This window comes from Sparus aurata, chromosome 20 (assembly GCF_900880675.1).
Source record: "Sparus aurata chromosome 20, fSpaAur1.1, whole genome shotgun sequence".
NCBI classification, from domain to species: domain Eukaryota; kingdom Metazoa; phylum Chordata; class Actinopteri; order Spariformes; family Sparidae; genus Sparus; species Sparus aurata.
The window spans coordinates 21,554,196-21,574,314 of NC_044206.1; the positions used below are offsets into that span (position 1 = coordinate 21,554,196).

At 40.7% G+C, this 20,119-nt stretch overlaps 1 protein-coding gene across 7 annotated transcripts in view; it reads left to right on the forward strand.

Moving 5' to 3' along the window:
* Nucleotides 1-5,571: 5,571 nt before the first annotated feature.
* The window catches only part of kansl1a (KAT8 regulatory NSL complex subunit 1a), a 35,322-nt gene continuing 20,774 nt past the window's right edge, over nucleotides 5,572-20,119 (forward strand). For 2 of the 7 annotated variants that reach the window (XM_030400029.1, XM_030400032.1), the window contains exons 1-2: nucleotides 9,822-10,670; nucleotides 13,492-14,965. In XM_030400029.1, coding sequence (XP_030255889.1) covers nucleotides 13,560-14,965 — 1,406 coding nt within the window. In that variant the 5' untranslated portion in view covers nucleotides 9,822-10,670; nucleotides 13,492-13,559. Of the gene's footprint in view, nucleotides 5,620-6,288; nucleotides 6,372-9,811; nucleotides 10,671-13,491; nucleotides 14,966-20,119 lie in introns of those variants that run through there. The other 5 variants (XM_030400027.1, XM_030400033.1, XM_030400028.1 and 2 more) reach the window with 5 other exon arrangements.

The window sequence follows — 20,119 nt, forward strand, 5'->3', positions numbered from 1 at the left end:
CAAATCACATTTGCCATTATGTCCGGCTGAGGTTTTGGAGCGTTTCCGTGTTTGATTATGTGGCGCTGCCAGAAAAACGCACGGGTTTTGAATATTTTACCCATCGTGCGGCTTCAACGAAGAGCTGAAACAGAATGTGTGGAATCAGATGAGTTGAATAAGTGTAAAAGCTGAAGGGAATGATGAGTGCTCGGCAGTTAGACATTATGATAAACGGCGAAAACTGAGCTCAATTTGTGCACAGACGGTCTCTGAGGTTGATCCATCACGACACATACTACATCTTTATTTCCACACCGTTTCTGAAACACGGGACACGTCAGCGTGAATCACAACCAGAATGCAAAAAAAAAAAACCATGACGCACACAGGAGGAGCGTTTGTCTCATGAATAGACATCATCAGGCTGATGAGAGCGTTCGGTGCCTATTGTCTCACCTGTGTTTCGGTAATTAGATGATGCTTTATGAAGAGGAGGGCGAGCTGTTATCAACAGATACTGAAGAGGAGCGGCGGGATGACAGTGCTTCAGCATTTATGATGGAAATAAACACTTTGAACGGTCAGAACGTTTTACAGAAACAACTTCAACGATTCACAATTCATCATTTTACCCATGAAAATTGTTCAGCTGCTCCATTAACTGATTAGTTGTTTGTTTGGTAAAATGTCAGCAAATGGTGAAAAATGACCGTCAAATGTCCAAAGATATTCACTTTACTGTCACAGAGGAGGAAAGAAAGCAGAAAATATTCTCATTTAAGAAGCTGGAATAGGAAAACTTTGATTTATTTTCCTAAAGAACACTTTTCATGGGTGTGAAAACAACTCTGAAGTGAACTAAAGGGAAGTTTAACGGTAATAAATCAACACTTTCACTTAAAGTCCCTCAATGTAACATTTATGAGCTCTTTATAAATTGATGTAAGTAGATTTTAGTGTTTATTAATATATATATATCTGCTCCATCGGGTTGAAAAACACCCTTTGAAGCTGTTTAAAAACATTAAGATTTACTCTTTTTTTTTACCATCTATGAAAATACCATTCTATTATATTAGTGTACTGCAGATCTACAGAGATTGTAATTGGAGTACCTGACATGACGTATCAGTGCTGCAACTAACGATTATTTGTCATTGCTGACTAATCTGTTTACTTATTGTCTCGCTTAATCGATTAGTTGTTGTAAATAAAATGTCAGAAAATTGTGAAAAGATGTCCACAACCCAAACATATATTCAGTTTACTGTCACAGAGGAGGAAAGAAACCTGAACATATTCACATGTAAGAAGCAGGAATCAGAGAATTCTGCTTTTCTTCTCTTAAAAATTAAGAAGTTTAACCAAACAGTAGGAGACTCTCACTCTACAATACATCACACGTGTTATTCAACCAAATGATTTCCTGTCTAAAGTATTCTGGGCCGGTAATTAGCATTTATCACACATTATAATGCAGTTGTAAGCAGATTAATGTATATAAACGTATATCACTGGTCCTTTCAGCAGGGAAAACACATTTTGGTTAAGAAGTGTTTTTGAAAATAATCTTTGAACATACATATTTTATACATTATGAATATAAAGCCCCTGCAGGTGTTGATAAATGTGTCTGACTGACTACTTGACACAATATATATTAGTGCTGCAAATAACGATTTTTTTTCACCGTTGATTAAATGTACTCAGTTTCATTCCATCACAGCAGATGACGGATGATAATAAAGTAAAACAAACTTTTAAGCATATAGAATATTTCTTCACAGGAGACACAAGTTCACATTAATAAACACATAAAACTTTCTTTTATCTGCTCACGACTATCATAATGTGATACAAACTATTAATAAATGGATGTGTCCTGCTGATGAATGCTGATGTGTTGGGAGGTAAAGTGAAGTGTGATCAGAAGTGAGTCCAGCAGCTGAGTGATGATGATGAGTGTGATGTTTCAGCTCCATCTAGTGTCCCCACACTGAAACTACAGCGAGATGTTTCCTCCTGTGTCACGACCTCTTTACACGGAAATCATCTTTATAATCAAAATAACAGAAAACACTGACAGTTTGTCTGATGTGCTGTAAACTGATGGAATGTCACTAAGTTCATTTACTCCAGTATGAGTTACTTTACTTGAGTATTTCCATTTTCTGCTACTTTACACTTATTTTATTTGATAACTAGTTACTTTTCAGATGTCACGCCGCAATCAGAGCTGAATGAGTGAGTGTTTGTTTAACTAATACTATCAATAATCAAATAAAAAAATTAATCAGATTCCAATCATTTGAAACATTTGAATATCAGGTCTGATAATCGACCAACCCACAGTACATACAGTGTGTGCATACATATAAATATCTGTGTGTAGAATTACTCTCGTTTTTAAGTTCATTTAAAATCTGATACTTTAAAACTTTTACTCAGTTTTAACACAGTCTACTCAAGTATGACTTTTGGGTTGTTTTTACAACACCGTGAATATAAAATGTTGTCAGTAGTACCTCAAAGTGTTACTTGAGTAAAAGTAAAGATATCTTTTTGTTATACTACTTTGGTAAAAGTAAACATCCCCATTTATAAAATTATATTTTGATGTTTTTAATGTAATTGCTGAAAAAATGTGTTTAATTAAAAATGCTCTACTCTGGCTCTGTTATCAATCTGCAATGTTACTAGTGATTAAAGTGATCAGATGAATGTAGTGGAGTAAAACAGTACAATATGTTTTATTCAAAATGTCATAGAGTGGAAGTATGAAGAAGCAGTAAATGGAAAAACTCAAGTAAAGTACAAATAACTCGAAATTGTACTTCAGTAGAGTAAATGTACTTAGTCACATTCCATCACTTGTATACAGCCGAAGATCATTTTCAACACCGGTCACTTGATGAGCATTAATGATCCATGTGCTCCATTATAACAACCATCTCTGACACACACAAATAAACAAATAAACCAAACAAAATGCAGGACTTGGTGTTGATGTGCAGAAAGTGATGTTGAGTTGAGACGTTTGCAGAAAGGACTGAAGACGAGCCGAGGATGGAGAGAGAGGAAGAGGGGGCACGGAGAGAAATCAGCGGGGAGAAGCTTTAATTTAATTCTGAGCCGAGCATCACGTCCACAATACTGCAGCTGAGACTGAGACCAACACAGAGAGGACGAGTCCAGGTTCTGATCCGTCGCAGGTTCTCACAGGTCACGTCCAGATGTGTTGAGAGGAGGTGGTCTTAAATGAAACCTCCTCATTCACAGTAAAGGAACAGTTCACCCAAAGTCAAATTCAGAGTGAGGCAGGGTGTTGAGTTTGAGACTGGATCAGGCTTTATTGACTTAAAGGGGACGGCTGGGCCTTGGCGGAGGTATGCACTCTACTGAGAGCAGTTCTAGTTGATTCTGGAAGACGGTATCATTTAGAAAAATAAAACATAAGTTTGTCACCTGATAAACATGTCTTCAGTGGGGGAATGTAAACTAAGTACTCGGGTAACTGTCACTTTATATTACTGCAGCACATTTTACATCACATGTGTTTGACAGCTTTTACTTTGGACAATCGATGGAAAATTAACCGGCACCAATAAAACAAATTATGATTCCAACTTGTGAGGGTTTTTCATTTAATTTTTGTTGTAATTATAAAGGCACCTAGTAGAGTGTATACCTCCGCCAAGGCCCAACAGACACATTTAATCAAATCAAGACTGATCCAGTATCAAAACAACGTATTTAAATCTGCTCGATCTGGATTTTTATTTCAAATTGAGCTCGTCTGCAAAATCAAACCCTCATTCATGAACGCCAGGATGACCTACGATCAGTGCAGCCTTTATGACCTAATTTCCTTAGTGAGGCATTTATATTTATGAGATTAATAAAGAGGATATGTTACCTCTCCTTGAAAAACTGTCGTGTTGTTTCATTTATAACACATCGCGTGTTTTGTCTGCATAAATCCTCTTTTGTAAAGTAACTGAAGCTCTCAGTGGAGTGAAAAACTGTATTTCCCACTGAAATGTGATGTAAGTGGCATAAAAAGAAACAACTATTTAAAGAACAAGTTCCTCAAGTTTGTACTGAAGGATAGTACTTGAGTAAATGTATTTAGTTACATTCCGCCAGTGGTGGTGTTGCTACTGTTCCTCGAGGAAAGGATCTAAATGTCATCATTAAAAACATTACAGCGTGATTAAAAGACGTATTTATAAGAAAAGCTGATCTTGATGCAGAGGGATTGTGACTGCGACTGAAAAATCTACTTTTGTTACAAATTGGACCTTTAAGTAGCACAAATTTGAAAAGTGCTCCGTAGCGTATCTTGATTTTATCTCTTTTGATTGGCTTTAATTTGTATTCTGTCAATTACTTTAGATTTCAATCGTCCTCTTCTTGTGTATCTGATGTCTCACTTTGGTATTTTCTATTTATCGCATGGATGTAAAGCACTTTGCATGCTGGTTTGATAAGTGCTCTATCAATAAAATGCATTAGTATATTACTTTTATTATCATTACTCGAGTAAATTGTACTTAATTACATTGCATCACTTGGTGGTGTTCCTACTTTGACTTGGGTTAAGGATCAGAATATATCTTCCACCGCTCATTCAGCTGTGCGACCAGAAGGTGAGGAAGAAGTTGGATTCAGGTGCCGACACTGCATGCATAAGAAACATTATTGTAATTAAAGCATGTTTAATATTGTTTAATGAGCCCGTTTTATATCAACATCATATCAGTCTTGGGAAAAGTCATCCTCTGCTTCAGGCCTTTGTTGCTCTGCTGCCATGCACGAGGGATGAGGGTCGTTTTAATCCAGCGTTTAACTCTGGATGTGACCGAGGGGTCAGACTGAAACTTCACCGACACTCTGAGGAGGAGCGCTCAATCATTTCTCGGGTACATCTGAGGATTGGATATTCATCCCACTCGCCTCAGCACTGCCTCATTTAGATTTACTCCCATCCTCTGCCTCTTGCATAAATGTCCCTCCTGTCTCCACCAGCTCCATCTTAACTCCACTCTCACAAAGGAAAAGCCTCCTCTCGGGCCTTCCTGTCCCGCTTCAGGCCTGAGGACTGGACCATTCAGATCTCACCCCACCAGCAGAAATCTGTTTACATTTCAAAGCAAGAAATAAGATCAATTTAAATATATTAAACAAACTCATCTGCAGACACCAGCTGTGTGTGTCTGCTGGTGTCTGGCTGTGCTGTGGAGGCCAGAGGTTCCTCTGTGAGTGAAGTCCCACAGACAGAGCATCAGAAACACCAGGTATTGTTAGTTAGATTGAGTGAATATACATCAGGTTGGACTGTGAGTAGTTAGCATGGCTGCGGTGTAAACAACACTCGTGTATCGGCGCAGTGAAAGCAGCCATTTTAAGACGGTGGGGAGCTTGTGGGACTCGGGGAAACATTTTCAAATGAAAATAATATTTTTGGATAATGAAGTTTCGTGCTATGAACTTTCGTCCACATTTCCGCTGTACGGGCATTTGTAAAGACTGACAGCCGCGGCGGCCAATGGGAAGCCGCGAATGGAAGAATCGACCAATAGGAGCGCGGGGGACGGTTGTTATCAAGTCGTAAACGGTTAGTAACAGGACAAGCAGGTAAGTAAGATTTTGTCTTGTTATTTTCTCTAAATTAAATGAACGCTGCGCGTGTCAGGAAAAACTAGTCATTTGGCTGAACCCTCGGCTGTTCGATTTGAGCAGGTTGGATTTTTTCCCCGCACTTTTCTGTCAAACGTGCAGAAAACGGTAGTCATTGAGAAGTCAGTGTGGGATCGGGAAGCAAACAAGCTAGCGAGCATTAGCTTAGCCTGCTAGCTAACTCGCCTGTTATTGGCCAGCCGCTCGGCGTTAGCTCGCTACGTCGGTGCACCTCAGTCTCAAACATTAGCTCGGCTAGCGTTAGCTCCTCAACTAGCGTTAGGAGAAAGTACTGTTAACTGTATCACAAAAATCACTGGCGTTACATTCTTGGACACGATAGTCAATAAAGAAACCCCCTACACAACTTGCTTTCGAGTTTCAAAGCCCAGTGTTAAAATTATTCAACATGTAAAACTTTTTCATTATAAATTTGCAATGATAACGTTCGTGTAGGTAACAATAGCCAGCTAGCGCTAGCTTGCCAGCTGGACGTAAAAAAAAAATCCTTGAGACTCGCAGCGCTGCCAGGACAGTTGACAACTTTATTTACCGAGCCTGGCTCCGTCCTCAAGTGTTTGTGTAAGATTAATTAATGTTCATCTTTTTATTCTCCTTATATTTTAGCTGCCATGTTATCCCCATGTGTGGCAACTGGAGACATGGACCCGTGGATAACTGAATGGAGTATGTCAACAATGGAGTTAAAGGTATTCCTCAACAGTAAATATTCTTATTTGGCTTTTTTATTTTTGTTCGTTTCGGACGGGACCTGAGGGTGATGCTCTCCATCAGTCCTCACCTGTAGGCTGAACCCAAACAAGAAGCGAGTCTTGCGGATACAAGTGGCCGACATGAGTTGCCTTTTTCGGATGGCCCACCCCAACAGGGACAGCTGCCCTGTTGCCTGGCAGGGAGCCACACGAGGTGCATCTAATTCGGACTGACACGCATCCCATGCTAGTGGAGGTATTTCAGTTACAACGGGCGTGTCCGACCGGGAGAAGACCATCAAACATGCTGGATGGATTACATCGCCCAGCAAGTGCTTGGACGCCTCTGAATCCAACAGGAGCACCCAGGAGGAGTTCAAGCAGCGGGAGGTGTATTCAACATTTCATAGCCTGTTGCTGTTCTGACCTGGAAGAGAATCAGAAGATGGATGTATGGATGGATGTATGGATGGATGGGTGCTTGAACCAATTCCCAGTATAGCCCACGAGGATTACCTCAACTCACTGGATTACTTGATGGATAACAATCAAAGCCATCAGCTCTTTTTTGATCCTGACATTTGTTGATCACCTCCTGAGAGTTTTATGCAGATGTGATTTTTATATATTAGTTACTCCCTCCCTTTCCCTCAAATATGCACACATTGATAATTACTTATTTATTATGCATGTCTACTCGGTAGCCTGATAATGCACAGAGGCCATGCAAGACCCTGCAAGAAATAAGTGTTATGCATTCATTTGCATCACTTATCAGTAAAATTGATATACAACAAGTCAGAAGCACTGTCTCATTAGAGGCAATGAACCATTTTGAATTCACACCACCTACGTAACCCATTTCTGGTGATTACCAGGCTTTAATTAATGACTTTATGATGAACGTTTATTCATTATGAGTCATCGAACGCAATAAGTATTTCCTAGGATTATATATAAGTGCGCAGGAAGTCATAAGGAATTGTTTATGCAAAAGCTGTAGAAGATAAACTCGACAAGCAGAAGCAACAGAAAAACTAATTGACAAGTATAAAATAGGCGACTAACGGAACTTTTAACTCCTCACGGGAAAAGATAAAAATATCTGTACTGTACGTTAGGGGTGGGAATTACATCATAACTCACGATACGTTGTCAACGGAAGCAATACTATCACAATACAGTGATTCTGCAGTAATCTATACATTGTAGGACATTCATCAAACAATACAGCATGCTATCTGTCTAACTAAGGAATACAAAATACCCCTAAAATGGCATAGTGCAGGAATTAAGTATTTATTCACTGAATTGTGGTGTCAGTTTCACAAAATTTGACATGAACTGAAATGAAACAATGTATAAAAAGCTAGAATCATAGCTGATAGCCCCTTTATCACATGCGCTGACTTCAGCTTGTCAGTGTGTGTCATTATTGAAAAGACTGAACAGTTCTGCAGTTAAAATGTTTGTTTCTTAAAGTAAACCCCTGTGCCTCACTAAATCCCTTTCAACCTTTGTAAATTACGTTTACAGAAGTTTACACCACAAGGAGTCATGAAACGTTGGCTCTAGTGATTAAATTTGTCAAGGGAATCTGTTAGGGCAAATGATATTTGGTCCCATCCCTACTGTAAATACTGAAATGATCTTTGTGAAGAGTAGCACAAAACAGTGTTGTAACAATAACATGGCAAAAACAGATAGTTATAATTTATAAAACAGAGCAGTTACATCAAATTATTTGATTTTATGTACTATAATACACTTTTAAAATGTGAAAGATCTATAAATCACTTAGTGAAATATAACTTATGTTCCACCAGCACCCGGTAACATCATGCTTTATTAATAATGAGTGCAGACAAATACTGAGCAGAATGAAACATCAAAGAGCTGAGTTACAATTCCCCCGTTATCAGTGTCACATGTAAATCTGGTCACCGCAGGGCTGAATACAGACTTTCATTGTGTGACTAAATCTATTACAATCCTAATACAGACCTGCATGCTATTGAATTTCAAGGAATTCAATTTATGTATCTGCCAGTCGCAATAGTTGAATGCTAATAGAAGGCCTCATAGATACAAGTCTAATTTCCAGTAGTCAGGATTATATGAGGTGGACACAGGTAAAGGACTACCTGTACAACAGTATGCAGTCCAACACAACAGCCCTGCAAAGATTATTATCTTTTTTTAATCTGAGGCTGAGAACTTTTTTGGTACAGACTAATGTATCCTTTACATCAAATGCTGAATACTATGAGGCCCTCACGGCAGCCATCTGAATGTCTGGTCAAACTTGAAAGCTTGTTATCTTATTGTTTGATCAAGTAGTTTCAAATTCAAGTCAAAATGGACTCTTCTTCTTGAACGACTGCTTGTGGTTATATAACATTTAACTTTAAATTGCTATTTTTATTTAACATATTACATTGTAAGTGCTTCCTGGCATATGAAAATGATACTTGGCACGATTCAAAGACCACTTTGAAAAAAGTCTTATTCCCAACTCATCAAAGCTCTTATTTAAAGTTTTATTGCTTATTATAAAATATTATATTATTAAATTCAGTTGTAATGCAGTACAACACAACCAACAAGCTACAGCCTCAAATTATAGCTTTTTACATAACATTGGGATATTTAGGCATTTTAAAATCTCTTTAAAATCACCTCATAAATGTAAGGACTAGGTGACAAATGAAAAATGATACTCATGACTGAATATCCTTTATTGATGTTAGAACACCATTGAAGGGATGACTATTGGTACGGTCATGAATTTGAAATGAATAATCATGAGTAATGACTAAGCAGATAAATGCAAGTGTTCTAACAAGTGGAAGAGTTTAGTCATTTCAGAAAGTGACGCAACATTACTGTGATGCAACTTTTAAAACCAGGGAATAACAATATGATATGTAGTTTCATATCACAATAGTTTTGTAATAAAGATATATGATCCGGCCCTTTCCCAAAATCACTAATCACCCACGTCTGAGAAGGACGAAACAAAAGATAAAATTGCATTTTATTGATATTGTTGCTTTAATGTCCACTCCAGTAGTTTAAGTGATCAGTGTAGGTGTTGTAGCTTTTTTAATTGTAGTACATATTACATCTTATTTACTTCTTTTCACCAGCCCGGCTCTCCTACAGCTGTATGTTGTTGTTATGTTTGGGCTTTGGCTGCATTTAGCCATCAGGTGGAGGAGAGCTCCTTCACGTGGCTGCTGGCTGTAGGTGTAAGGCTGCTGCTGCTGTTCTGGTGCTGTTGTGGTGGTGCTGGAGGTGGTGGGCGAGTTAGTTCCTATGAAAGCTGACAGGAGAGCCAGGCTGTCTCGACTCGGCCCAGTTTGATCAAAGGGGTGATCCCCCTCCCCTCTCCTGTCCTGTAATTCCCAGCATTTATTATAATCATTATTGGGCTCTATAGGGTGTAGATATCAGGTTATTCTCTGTGTAAATGGTTAATTGTGTGTACAGGGTGTTTTTACGGATAATCCTAGTGTTTTAATGTAGGTCGACATGAAACATAATGGTGTATTTACTAAACGCGTGGTGTAGGAGAGACATAAATAGCAGCGGTCATGTTCCCAGTTAAACCACCTTCATGCGGTCCGTGTCCAACATGTGCAATATTGACACTGCGCCGTGTTTTTGAAGACAATGCCCTCCTGTGGTATCTTCTTTTGAGCTTTTATGTCGTTTCTTATCTGCCCTTTACTCTAGTGGCGAGTATGAGAAATGTCTCCCGCCTACCAGCAAGCAACACACACACACACATACGCACGCACGCACACACACACACAGCCCTTCTATGTTTGTCAGACTCAAATCCGAGGGAGAGGAGCTAGCCGCCATTTTCTAAGCGTCTCTCCCTAAAACGAGAGAAAAGGGCTCGCGACAAACTGCCATCTGGATTACCTTTCGCTTACTGAGAATCGGAATTTTTGGTACAGGATTGCGGTGAAATCGCCTACATTTGAAGTATTTCGGGGTAGAAAGGACTGTTTCACGGCCTTGTCTTATATTCGCCGTAGCGGCGAGGCGAGCTAGCTGGCGAGCAAGGTGTAGATCGTTGATTCGCCCATTGCCCGAATCCGGAACGAAACCCGAGCGGCTCTGTGAACCGGGCCCTTTCGGCAATCTGGCTGCATTTTTGGACTAATTAATGGCAGAGTGATCGAATCGAGCCGTGTTTTTGTGTTAGCACCCTTGGTTTTTTTCCACCAAAACTGCAGGGGATTGTTGCCGAAATTCCCTCGGATAGTGCAACCTCGTCACGTGGTAGGTTCCTCCTTTTTCTTTGTTAGCGAGCTAGCTAGACTGGCAGGGTCTACTCCCAAGTTCTCACTTTTTGACATATGTGCATTAACGCTACGTAGTGTTTGATTACCCACCACATACTGTACGCAAGGCCAACGACGGTCCCCGTAGATTTACAGCAGGCTGCCTGTATTTATTTCCTGAGTCTAATTGCAATGCACACCATGTCTCCTCTCTGCAATAGGTCTCAAAGCGTTGTTTAAAATAAGTTGTGATGCATAACGACTGAGGTGTCTTGTTATTATGGCCAGATTCTCTTCGTTCATGATGTTTCACGACCTGGATTTAACTCTGACGTTAATTGCACGTGTGGACCATGCCTTTTAACGCATAATAAATAATACTCCAGGCGTTATTGACTGGGAAAAAAAACTAGCACTGAGGTGAGCGTAGGCTACGTAGTTAGTGTCTAAAATGTTTACTCGCCTAACGAGGTTGGCGTAGAGCTCAAAGTGGGCTCTCACTAAAAAAACAGAAATGGCCAGGTCGTGCCACTAAAAGGAAAGCTACCAAATGATAGATAATGTGATGAGGGTAGGTAGCGTTTCACTGCAGTTGGCTTATGGGAGCCTCACGCTAGCTGTCCAGCAGGTTGTGTTTCTTACATCAGCAGCTTTCCCGAGCTAACGTTAGCCAGAAGCGAAGCGCATTAATTTGCACGCAGTGTATAGAGTGACATGGTTCACACAGATATTTATCTTTCGCTTCGTGCAGTTTGGTTGTGATGTGACGATCGGTAGCTGGGGTATTTTTTTTCTTAGTATTTTTTTTTTTTTTTACTCGTACGGCTCCACGATACAAACCACTGATCTTATAATGGTTTTCCGCGGAAGCTGCTGAGAATGAGAGATTATGAAATAACGTTATTACGCGAGAACGCATCTAGAACCGAGGAGCCAGCCCTCCTTTTTAAATATCTAATGTTTTTTGTAAACATCAGGAAGACATTTTGGTGATTACGTTATGGTTGGCTAACGTTGGATGTGGACATTTTTGTCGCATCTCTGGCGATAAGGTTACAGTTTATATAACAGCGTGGTATTATGATGCATAATGAATCCAAGGGTTGTGCATTTACTGGTGTTGGTTGTTTAGTTTCCTTCCATGTAGCATGAACAAGTGTGTTACGAGCGGAATGGGCGGTTTTAGGTAGATGAATTGCATTGCATAATCTGCTTCGGAAATACCAACATGGCGTAGTGCGCGCTGACTAGAAACTGCGGTGAAATACTGAGCCCCCATTCATCTGAGCCTGCAGACGATCCGCGGAGATGCAGCTCGCTTTTATCTCTTGTGTCAAATGAAGGAAGGCTTTTTAAAAGTTTGATACGAATATGAGGCAGGCGGTGTTCATGACATGTTAATCACGGAAGCAATATCTGGCCTTGATCTTTTCATGTCTCTCTCGCTCTCTCTCTTTACATACTGCATTTTAGAATCATTTTTGTTGGGAATAACATTTAGAAAATAGTGATGGTTTAATGAGATCAGCTGAAATTGTCTCAGGAATATGGTCAGGATGACATCATGTGCTTTGGACTAATGCTGGGGCCTAAATCCACCTACTTACACTGCCTGTGTGGAGCCCTGCTGCACACACTGACTTACCAGGGCACCTATAGGGCAGTGGGGTTTGGACAATTTGCATTTGCTTTTCCTGTGTCCTCCTTCATCCGAATTAAATTCCAAAGCGTATTCTATGAAGAGGAGCCTTGTAAGTAAATGACAATGAAGGCTTGTTCACACAAGCATGGGTGTAGTTGGAATTATTTATTGGCCTGGGATGTAGCTCAGATTTCTGCTGTTATTCCATCTATATCATTAGCATCCCATTCACAAGGTCAGTGCATGTTGTTAATTTTGTTTTTGTATTATTGTTAAGCCGTGGAAGAGGGCCTCTGCAGACAGAAGCATTATTGTGATTACAGTGGAATAAGATGATATTTTCTGTAATTGTTGCGAGAGCGAAGTTAATGGACAGAAAGATGAGTGTATTTGATCATCTCAGATGATCCTCCTCTCCACCTGAAGTGTTTCTGCTGGTTCCATTTATAGGATCAATTTTAGCAGCACTTGCAACCAGTAGGTCAATGAAATGTCACTGAGTCACCAGTTAATTTCATTAGGCCTTTAACTGGATTAGTTGTAGCCCTTTTATCATAGGTTTGCTCTCAAGTCATTATGTTAGATAACTTTCATCTGTTATATTTCATGGCAAATATTTTAAAAATGCCGCTTTCTTGTTGGCAGTGGTTGGTAATTTTCCACTCACTCTAAAGGCTTACAGAACCTGTAGTGCAAGTATTTCAGTTGTTTGTTTTATTGTATATAGGTACAGGCTGTCTTCATGTTGTCACCTAAATAATATTTAGTGTGGAGTATGTAAGTATGTAAAAGCATATTAATGTCTTAATTGTCAAAGAAAGATTTGTCATCCACTTATACATAAAGCACACTCTGTCCTTTAAGTTCAAACTTGTACTTTAATGTCAGTTCTTCCTTGAGCAGGTGTTTACACTATCAGGTTAAGTGTCATTCTTGACTTGACTTCTTTTCCTGTATATGCTAGTTTACACTATGTGGTTGTGGGTCTAGCACTGTACAAGGTTGTGAATGTTAACTGTGAAATGTTGATAGGAAAATGTCTCCACCCAACACCCTCCAACACCAACTTGGATTACAGTTTGATGTAATAAGGGTTTAAATCACACTTGAGTTCATCTGACTACTTTGTTTAACTTTATTTTTGTCTTCCCTCTCCTTCTTTTGTCTTTATGTCCAGGCTGTCCTCAGGTGGGGCAGTAAGCGGGTGGTGTGGAGCAGGCCGCGGTGCCCGTCCCTCTGCACTGCATGGCTGCGATGGCGCCCGCTCTCACCGACGCCCCAGCCGAAGCTCACCACATCCGCTTCAAACTGGCTGCCCCATCCTCAAGTCTCTCACCGGCCAGTGCAGAGAACAACGGTAACGCCAGCAACATCCTTATCCATAGCAGCGGCCCCGCCAAGTGCAAGGCCACCTCCGAAGAGTGCCCTCTTGATTTTTGTGGTGGCGACCAGGAACAGCAGCAACCGCAGCCCCAAGCCGACTCAGTGGCTCAGGCCTCGGCCCTGGGCAAGCTCCAGCCGCTGGTGGCTTCTTACCTATGCTCTGATGTGACACCTGTCCCTTCAACTAAGGAGTCAATCAAGCTGCAAGGAGTCCTCATTAAACAGTCTGTGTTGAAGAGCCACAGAATACTGCCCAGCTCCCTGCTCAACGGCGGAGGAGACTTCCTGTTGAGGAAGAGGCAGGCGATTGAACTCTCTGGCGGCCAGCTCAAAAGCCTCATGAGTGGCAGCACCAACGGAGGTGGCCAGCCCATGGCACCTGTCAATGGCCTGGCCAAGAAGCTGGCCACTATGTCCGGCCCTGGCTGTGTGGTAGCAGTGAATGGTGATAAGCCTTCTGCCACCACAGACTCTCAGTCCCAGAACCTGCCCCTGGACTCAGAGACCTTGACAGCAACCTTATCAGGGCACATCCCGGTGAAAGGAACCCTTAAACAGAAGCATTCCTCTGGGGTTTCTCAAAATACAGATGGTAAAAACCTTGAATCACCAGTGCATCAGCCCGTCACACTTTCCCCCTTTACCCATGACAACCCTAACCCCACTGAACAAGCAAATTTAGAGGAGGCTGACTCACACATGCCTACCAGCCAGCCACAGGGTTCTGATAGGGAGAGACCAGGTAGCAGCCAGCAAGGCTCCCCGTCTTGCTCACCTGCACCACAGCCTCCTCTGCCCTGTAGTTCTTCCTCGGACAGCCTTGATGCTCATGTTAGGGAGCGCACCCTTCTCAACAGCAGCCGCCAAGCTGAAATTGAAAGCCGGCTAAGGCGCCTGCGCAAACGTCTTCAGGTTGTACAGGCCAAGCAGGTGGAGCGGCACATTCAGCAGCAGCTGGGTGGCTTCTTGGACTCGGCTCTCAACCGGCTACTTGCTGGTAACCGCAAATCGGAGACGGCGACCCCTACAGCTACATGGAGGACTGGACGCCACTCTTCCTCAAACAACAGAGACGGCCTCCGTCGCTTCCTGAAAAGCGGCTCCATGCCCTTGGAACTGGAGCGGCTGTATCTGAGCGGAACTGCCAACCTTCATTCAGCAGAAAGCGCCTTTGACTCAGATGTAACAGAAAGTAGCTCTGGAGGGGACTCTGACCTGGAGGAGGAGGAGCTGGCCAGAGTGGACATCGAGCAGCGACATGTGAAAATGTAAGTTATAGTGTCCTCAGCCACAAAGACATCACATATGTTCGTGATTCTGCAGTCATTTCAAATTCATTGCTCAGACACAAGTTGAATGTTTAAAGCAGCATTTATTGGGAAAAAAACATTTTTTCAGTGAACAGGATTGATTTATTCACGCCCAAGTAACTCATTACACTCACATTTCCATAGTACATTGAGCTCTTCAACTGTCCTGGTAAAGTCCCTGTATTTCTAGGCCCTGCAATATGCTATTCAGGCCTAGCAGGTGTTAATGACAATCATAACTGCCTGGTCTGCCTCAGTAGTGGTTGGGTCAAACTCCAGGGAGGGGTAGAGATACCATTCGACCAGAGAGCATGTGTAGTCGTGTGGGTGGTATCATCCTGTGGAGAACGAACAGGCTCGAATGGACTCAAAGTTAAAAGCTCTCTCGTCACACAGTGCTTCCTCCTGAGATGGCCAAGGCTGAAACTGAACGTTCTGTTTATCTGCAGAGCGGACAAGTGAGCGCCCACAGAGCCGGTGAATGTTTTTATTTAAACTGAAACCAAGAAGAAACCTAGAGTTGGGGGTGTTGACGGTGGTTTTGCAGAAGGTGTGGGTTTTTATGTTTTTACACGCAGAATGTTGTGATGGCAGGTTAGCCCCAGCAGGAGCTTGCAAATGTATTACATGAGAAGTTCACACCAGAGAACTGTTTTTTTTCTGTGTCATTAGCGTGTGGAAGAAAAAAAAAATAGAGCAGGTGGGTCAGCAGCGTTAATGGACTTACTGGCCTGTGTAGGATTGGGTAGATTATTAACAACACAGCTCAGCACACTGATTTTTATTATCCTTCACTGTGTTGACTTTAAACCTTTGACCTAAATATCCCCACAACGTAACAGGAAGCGTCTGTGTGTGTCTTGCTGTCATGGTGGGAAAGTAGAGAAATTGTTGAAATGTATTCATACTGTGTCTTTTGCCATTGAAGGTTAAAGGAGGTGTTGGACCAGCTGGTGTGCTGATTCATAGCATTTAATTTTGAAGCAGAATGGACAGTGAGCTACATTCATGAGGCCTGTGAAAGTGACATGTCATTATGAATGCGATGGTTCATGTAAACAAAGGAAACAAAAATGGCTTTTTGTTTCACATCTTTAATTCTCAAAACAAAATCCGACATTTCCTCTTCATAACCTGAAAATAGAGTACTTTATTTGACAAATGGATAATGGGTAAAACTAGTAAGTAACACTAAAAACATTTTCAGCGCTTTTATCTTCAGATAACATCTGTGATGTAAAAGTATTTATGATAGTGAAGGTAAATGTTGCAATGATGAAATTTGTTAACTGAAAAAGAGTGTTTGGTAATGGGAAAGAAATTTAGGCCCAGCAGCTGGAGGATTTACTGTGTCATGACTTACAACATAGTTGAATTGTTTTGAAATAGTCTTCTTTGATATAGATGTTTTATTTGACTCTGTAGTCATAAAATTACACATCAAGGCAATAAAAGCTTTTCAGCTGTTAACTAAATATTACGGCTGTATTTGAGTTGAAGTCCCCCTGTAGCAGAGAACAATTTATGCTGTCTGGGACATACAAATTATAATATTTTTAATCTGAATTCCCATAAATCAGCAGCTTATGTCATTTTCTTCCCCCCCACCTGACGCAAATTAATCGGTATCCTGAGACTTGGGAAGTATTGGCACATTTTTATTATGGATTCAGTTGATAAATTTGTTTGTTAATCATAAAAAATCTTTCAGTGATACAGCATGAAATGTGCATTTTCACCCTGTTTGGTTATTTTCTAAACTGAAAGTGAAAGATGGGGTTTAAGAGGGGTTTGAAATTGGATCCCCTGGGAGTTGTAGGTGCTTTCCGCAATAATAAAAATCTTCTTTTAATACTAAGGAGTATATAGAATATGGTGGAGAATAGTGAAGGATCAGGTCAGCTACATTAGAGTCATGATGACAGATAGTGGAGATTTTAAGATCAGTTTCTCGTTGAATTCGGAACATAATGATTGAATGTGATATTTTGGTACATCCTCATCATTCTGAATTTGGTTTTGACTAACACATACTAAACTATTACACCTCATAAATATAAATGCCACACCAAGGAAATGAGGTTAAAGGCTACATTAATTATAGACCAGCATGATGTTCATGAATGTGGGTTGATTTATAGGTGAACATAGGAGTTTTAAAACCTTTGTGGTGACAGTACATGAGCTCAGATGATTGTTGTACATTATCAAGCCGCATTTTTTACATACCAAAGTAATTATGTTTCTATTCGCTCATTATATTCATGCTCTGGTTGTCTGCTGAGCCTAAGCAGACCAATCAGATTTCTCACAGTCTGTAACAGAACATCTAGTACTACCTTTTTGAGAAGGAATCCTAAAGATATGGAGGTTATTCTTCAGAGTCAACAGTAGGGACAAGGCAGCTACCTCAATACAATGGTAACATGACTCCTGCAGAGCTCATTACAGTCATCACTGCTTTTTTGTGTGTTCTGAACTTGACGAAGCGCCCTTTACAGTCCTTAAACAACCGGGCAAAATTGCTAGTTGTGATCTTGTTTTATTCTCATCTTCTTCAATCTGAGCTGCAGTAAATCTTCCGTTCCAGCAAACGTGACACGTCTTGTTCCTGCTTTACCATGAATGCGTTCCAGCGGCCTACCATTGTTGGGGGTTTTATTGTGAAGCAGCTACGGGTTCTTGCAACATTAGTCACTGCTGTTAACGACTGCTAAGTCCTCAGTGTGTAGAAATAGGTTCCCATAAATGTATGGACATTTTTAGTGCTTATTCGTTAGGGAAACAGTACCGTGGAATTGTGAAAGAAGTTTACAACCCCTGCGAATGTGAAACCCCCAACACAACAGAAAATAGTTGCTTTTGTACTCCTTATTGAAGAAGCTGCTGTTAAAGGTGGACGATTTAGATTTGGGGAATCAACTAATTTTTTTATTTTATCTTATTTTTTGTTCTGCCTAAGCAAACTTGGTAAACAAACTTGCTTAATTTCCCTGTCTCAATAAATGGAATAAACAGACTGACCTCAAAGAACAACAGTTTCAGTTCTGCTTTGTTTATATGTGGAGGGGTCTGCCACCTTTCAGGCTTCAAGCAGTTTTCTGGGGACCTTTTTTCCTCTGAGAACAACTCATTCATTCGGTTTTGGAAAAATAATATTACAGAATTTGTATTACTATTTCATTTATATTGTAAATAGAAAAAATGTATGTTTGCAATTGTTCTCCAAGACTACGTAGTGCCCCTTTTTTAATGAATGAATGGTTATAAACTACAACACTATTTTACTTTCAGAGTAAATGCATAGTTCTTCCTGTACCTGTTAAAGAATGTTTGCCAGACCAAGTGTGCTACAGTATACGGTATGGTTCAGTATTATACAGTTAGTCACTGATAACTGTAATACATTAGCTGGTTGTGTTTGAGTCCATATGCGGAAGACAGTCAGTAAGCTCTGAACTAACATGACAATGAATCTAGTCGACTGATTACTCAGTAACTGTGATCTTCAGTTGCTGACCCACATAACAGCCTGCTGAGGCAAATATTGAGATGTTGCCTTCCCTGCAGGAGTTTTGTTAAGCAACCCAGAGTCATTTTTCACTTAAGAAAATAACCCAGAACTGAGTGCACTTGACAACTGATTCAGCCATGTTTTATAAGGGCACAAGAGGTTAGCTGACCTGTATTACTAGCGACACAATCACAGTAAGATTGAGGGAATTTGTTTGTCCTTGATTTTGTCTCGACAGCCACTTATCCGATAAACTCAACAGTAGGCAGGTTTTTTGCTAAAAGCCCAAGGAAGTGCAGGTTCCATCAGTGGTTCTCAAAAAGCTCAAAATTGTGGCCCTACATAACCCCCACAGTTTTAGACTTTGCAGTTCCAGACCCACAGTTCCAGAGTTTAAACAAACTGACAATGCTATTGTCAGAGCCATCTAGTGAGAGGGTTAGCCCCAACCCCATCTCTCAACAGCATGAATCCATGAGCTTTTATTAATAGTAATGATATAAGTGAATATTTGAATAATTTATTGCTACATCTGGATGAAAAGCTTCTTAGAAATTAAATTCAGCGGCAGGGCTTTTCTGAAAGCATCCCCACAAATGTCGATGACATTAGTCTTAAATCTGATATTCAAATTGCACATTTCTGACATTTTTAATGCATAAAATGACTGCACATTTGAGTTTTCATGCGTGCGGTGTGTCTGGCCTACAGTCAGTTCACCAAATGTCATCGAACAATGAGGCAGAATTAACAAAAAGAATTTTTGTTATTATTAATAACCTAGGTGTGGCCCATGTTTTTAGAAACACCACAGTAAAACCGGTGGTTGTATTAAATGGAAATGTTCACTCAAAAAATGAAAATTCAGTCACTTTGCTGAAGCTTTACAGCAAGAAAGTGTTGAAGCATTCTCCTTAACAACTGAAGTAGCTGGAGACTTGTTTTAAAACATAAAAAAACAACCAAAAAACACAAAATGGCTCCATACAGATCGTCCAGGGTAATCCAAGTCTCCACAAGCACATAGATCCATAATTGATTTGAGAAGACGTTATTTATACCCTCGACATGGTTGAGCCTGTGCACCCGTGTAAGACTGGTCCTCGCTAATGCTTTTACCTTAACGGCTACAGTGAAGATTTAAGCTTTAAGGTTGTAAACGGCGGGCCTAGAACTGTGGGTTCTACGCGCCGATAATATTCACAACACCACAAGCCAAGCAGCCGAGCCTGTTTTTGAACAGTAAACCGAAAACCGGCTTGTAGAGCTTCGTTAATGTGCGCCGATGTTTTGAATAAGCCACTTGTGATTTTGTGTTGCTGTCACAAGCACCTGTCACTTATAGATTCGCAAATGTTTGCCAAGTGGTAGCTCATGTAAGCCTGATAATTCTGTGTACAGGGAGTGAAAGCTGCCGTGGACATTTAAAAACTGTCCATCTGTAATGCCTGTAAGCAGCTGTCTGATGCACATTGTATAATCATCCATCCCACAACACACAGAGAACTGGTTCTCAGCTCCCAGCCCTGCACAGGAGAAACCCTACCTCACTGTGAACACTTTATTGTTCTAGCAGTAGGGTGTGTGTGTGTGTGTGT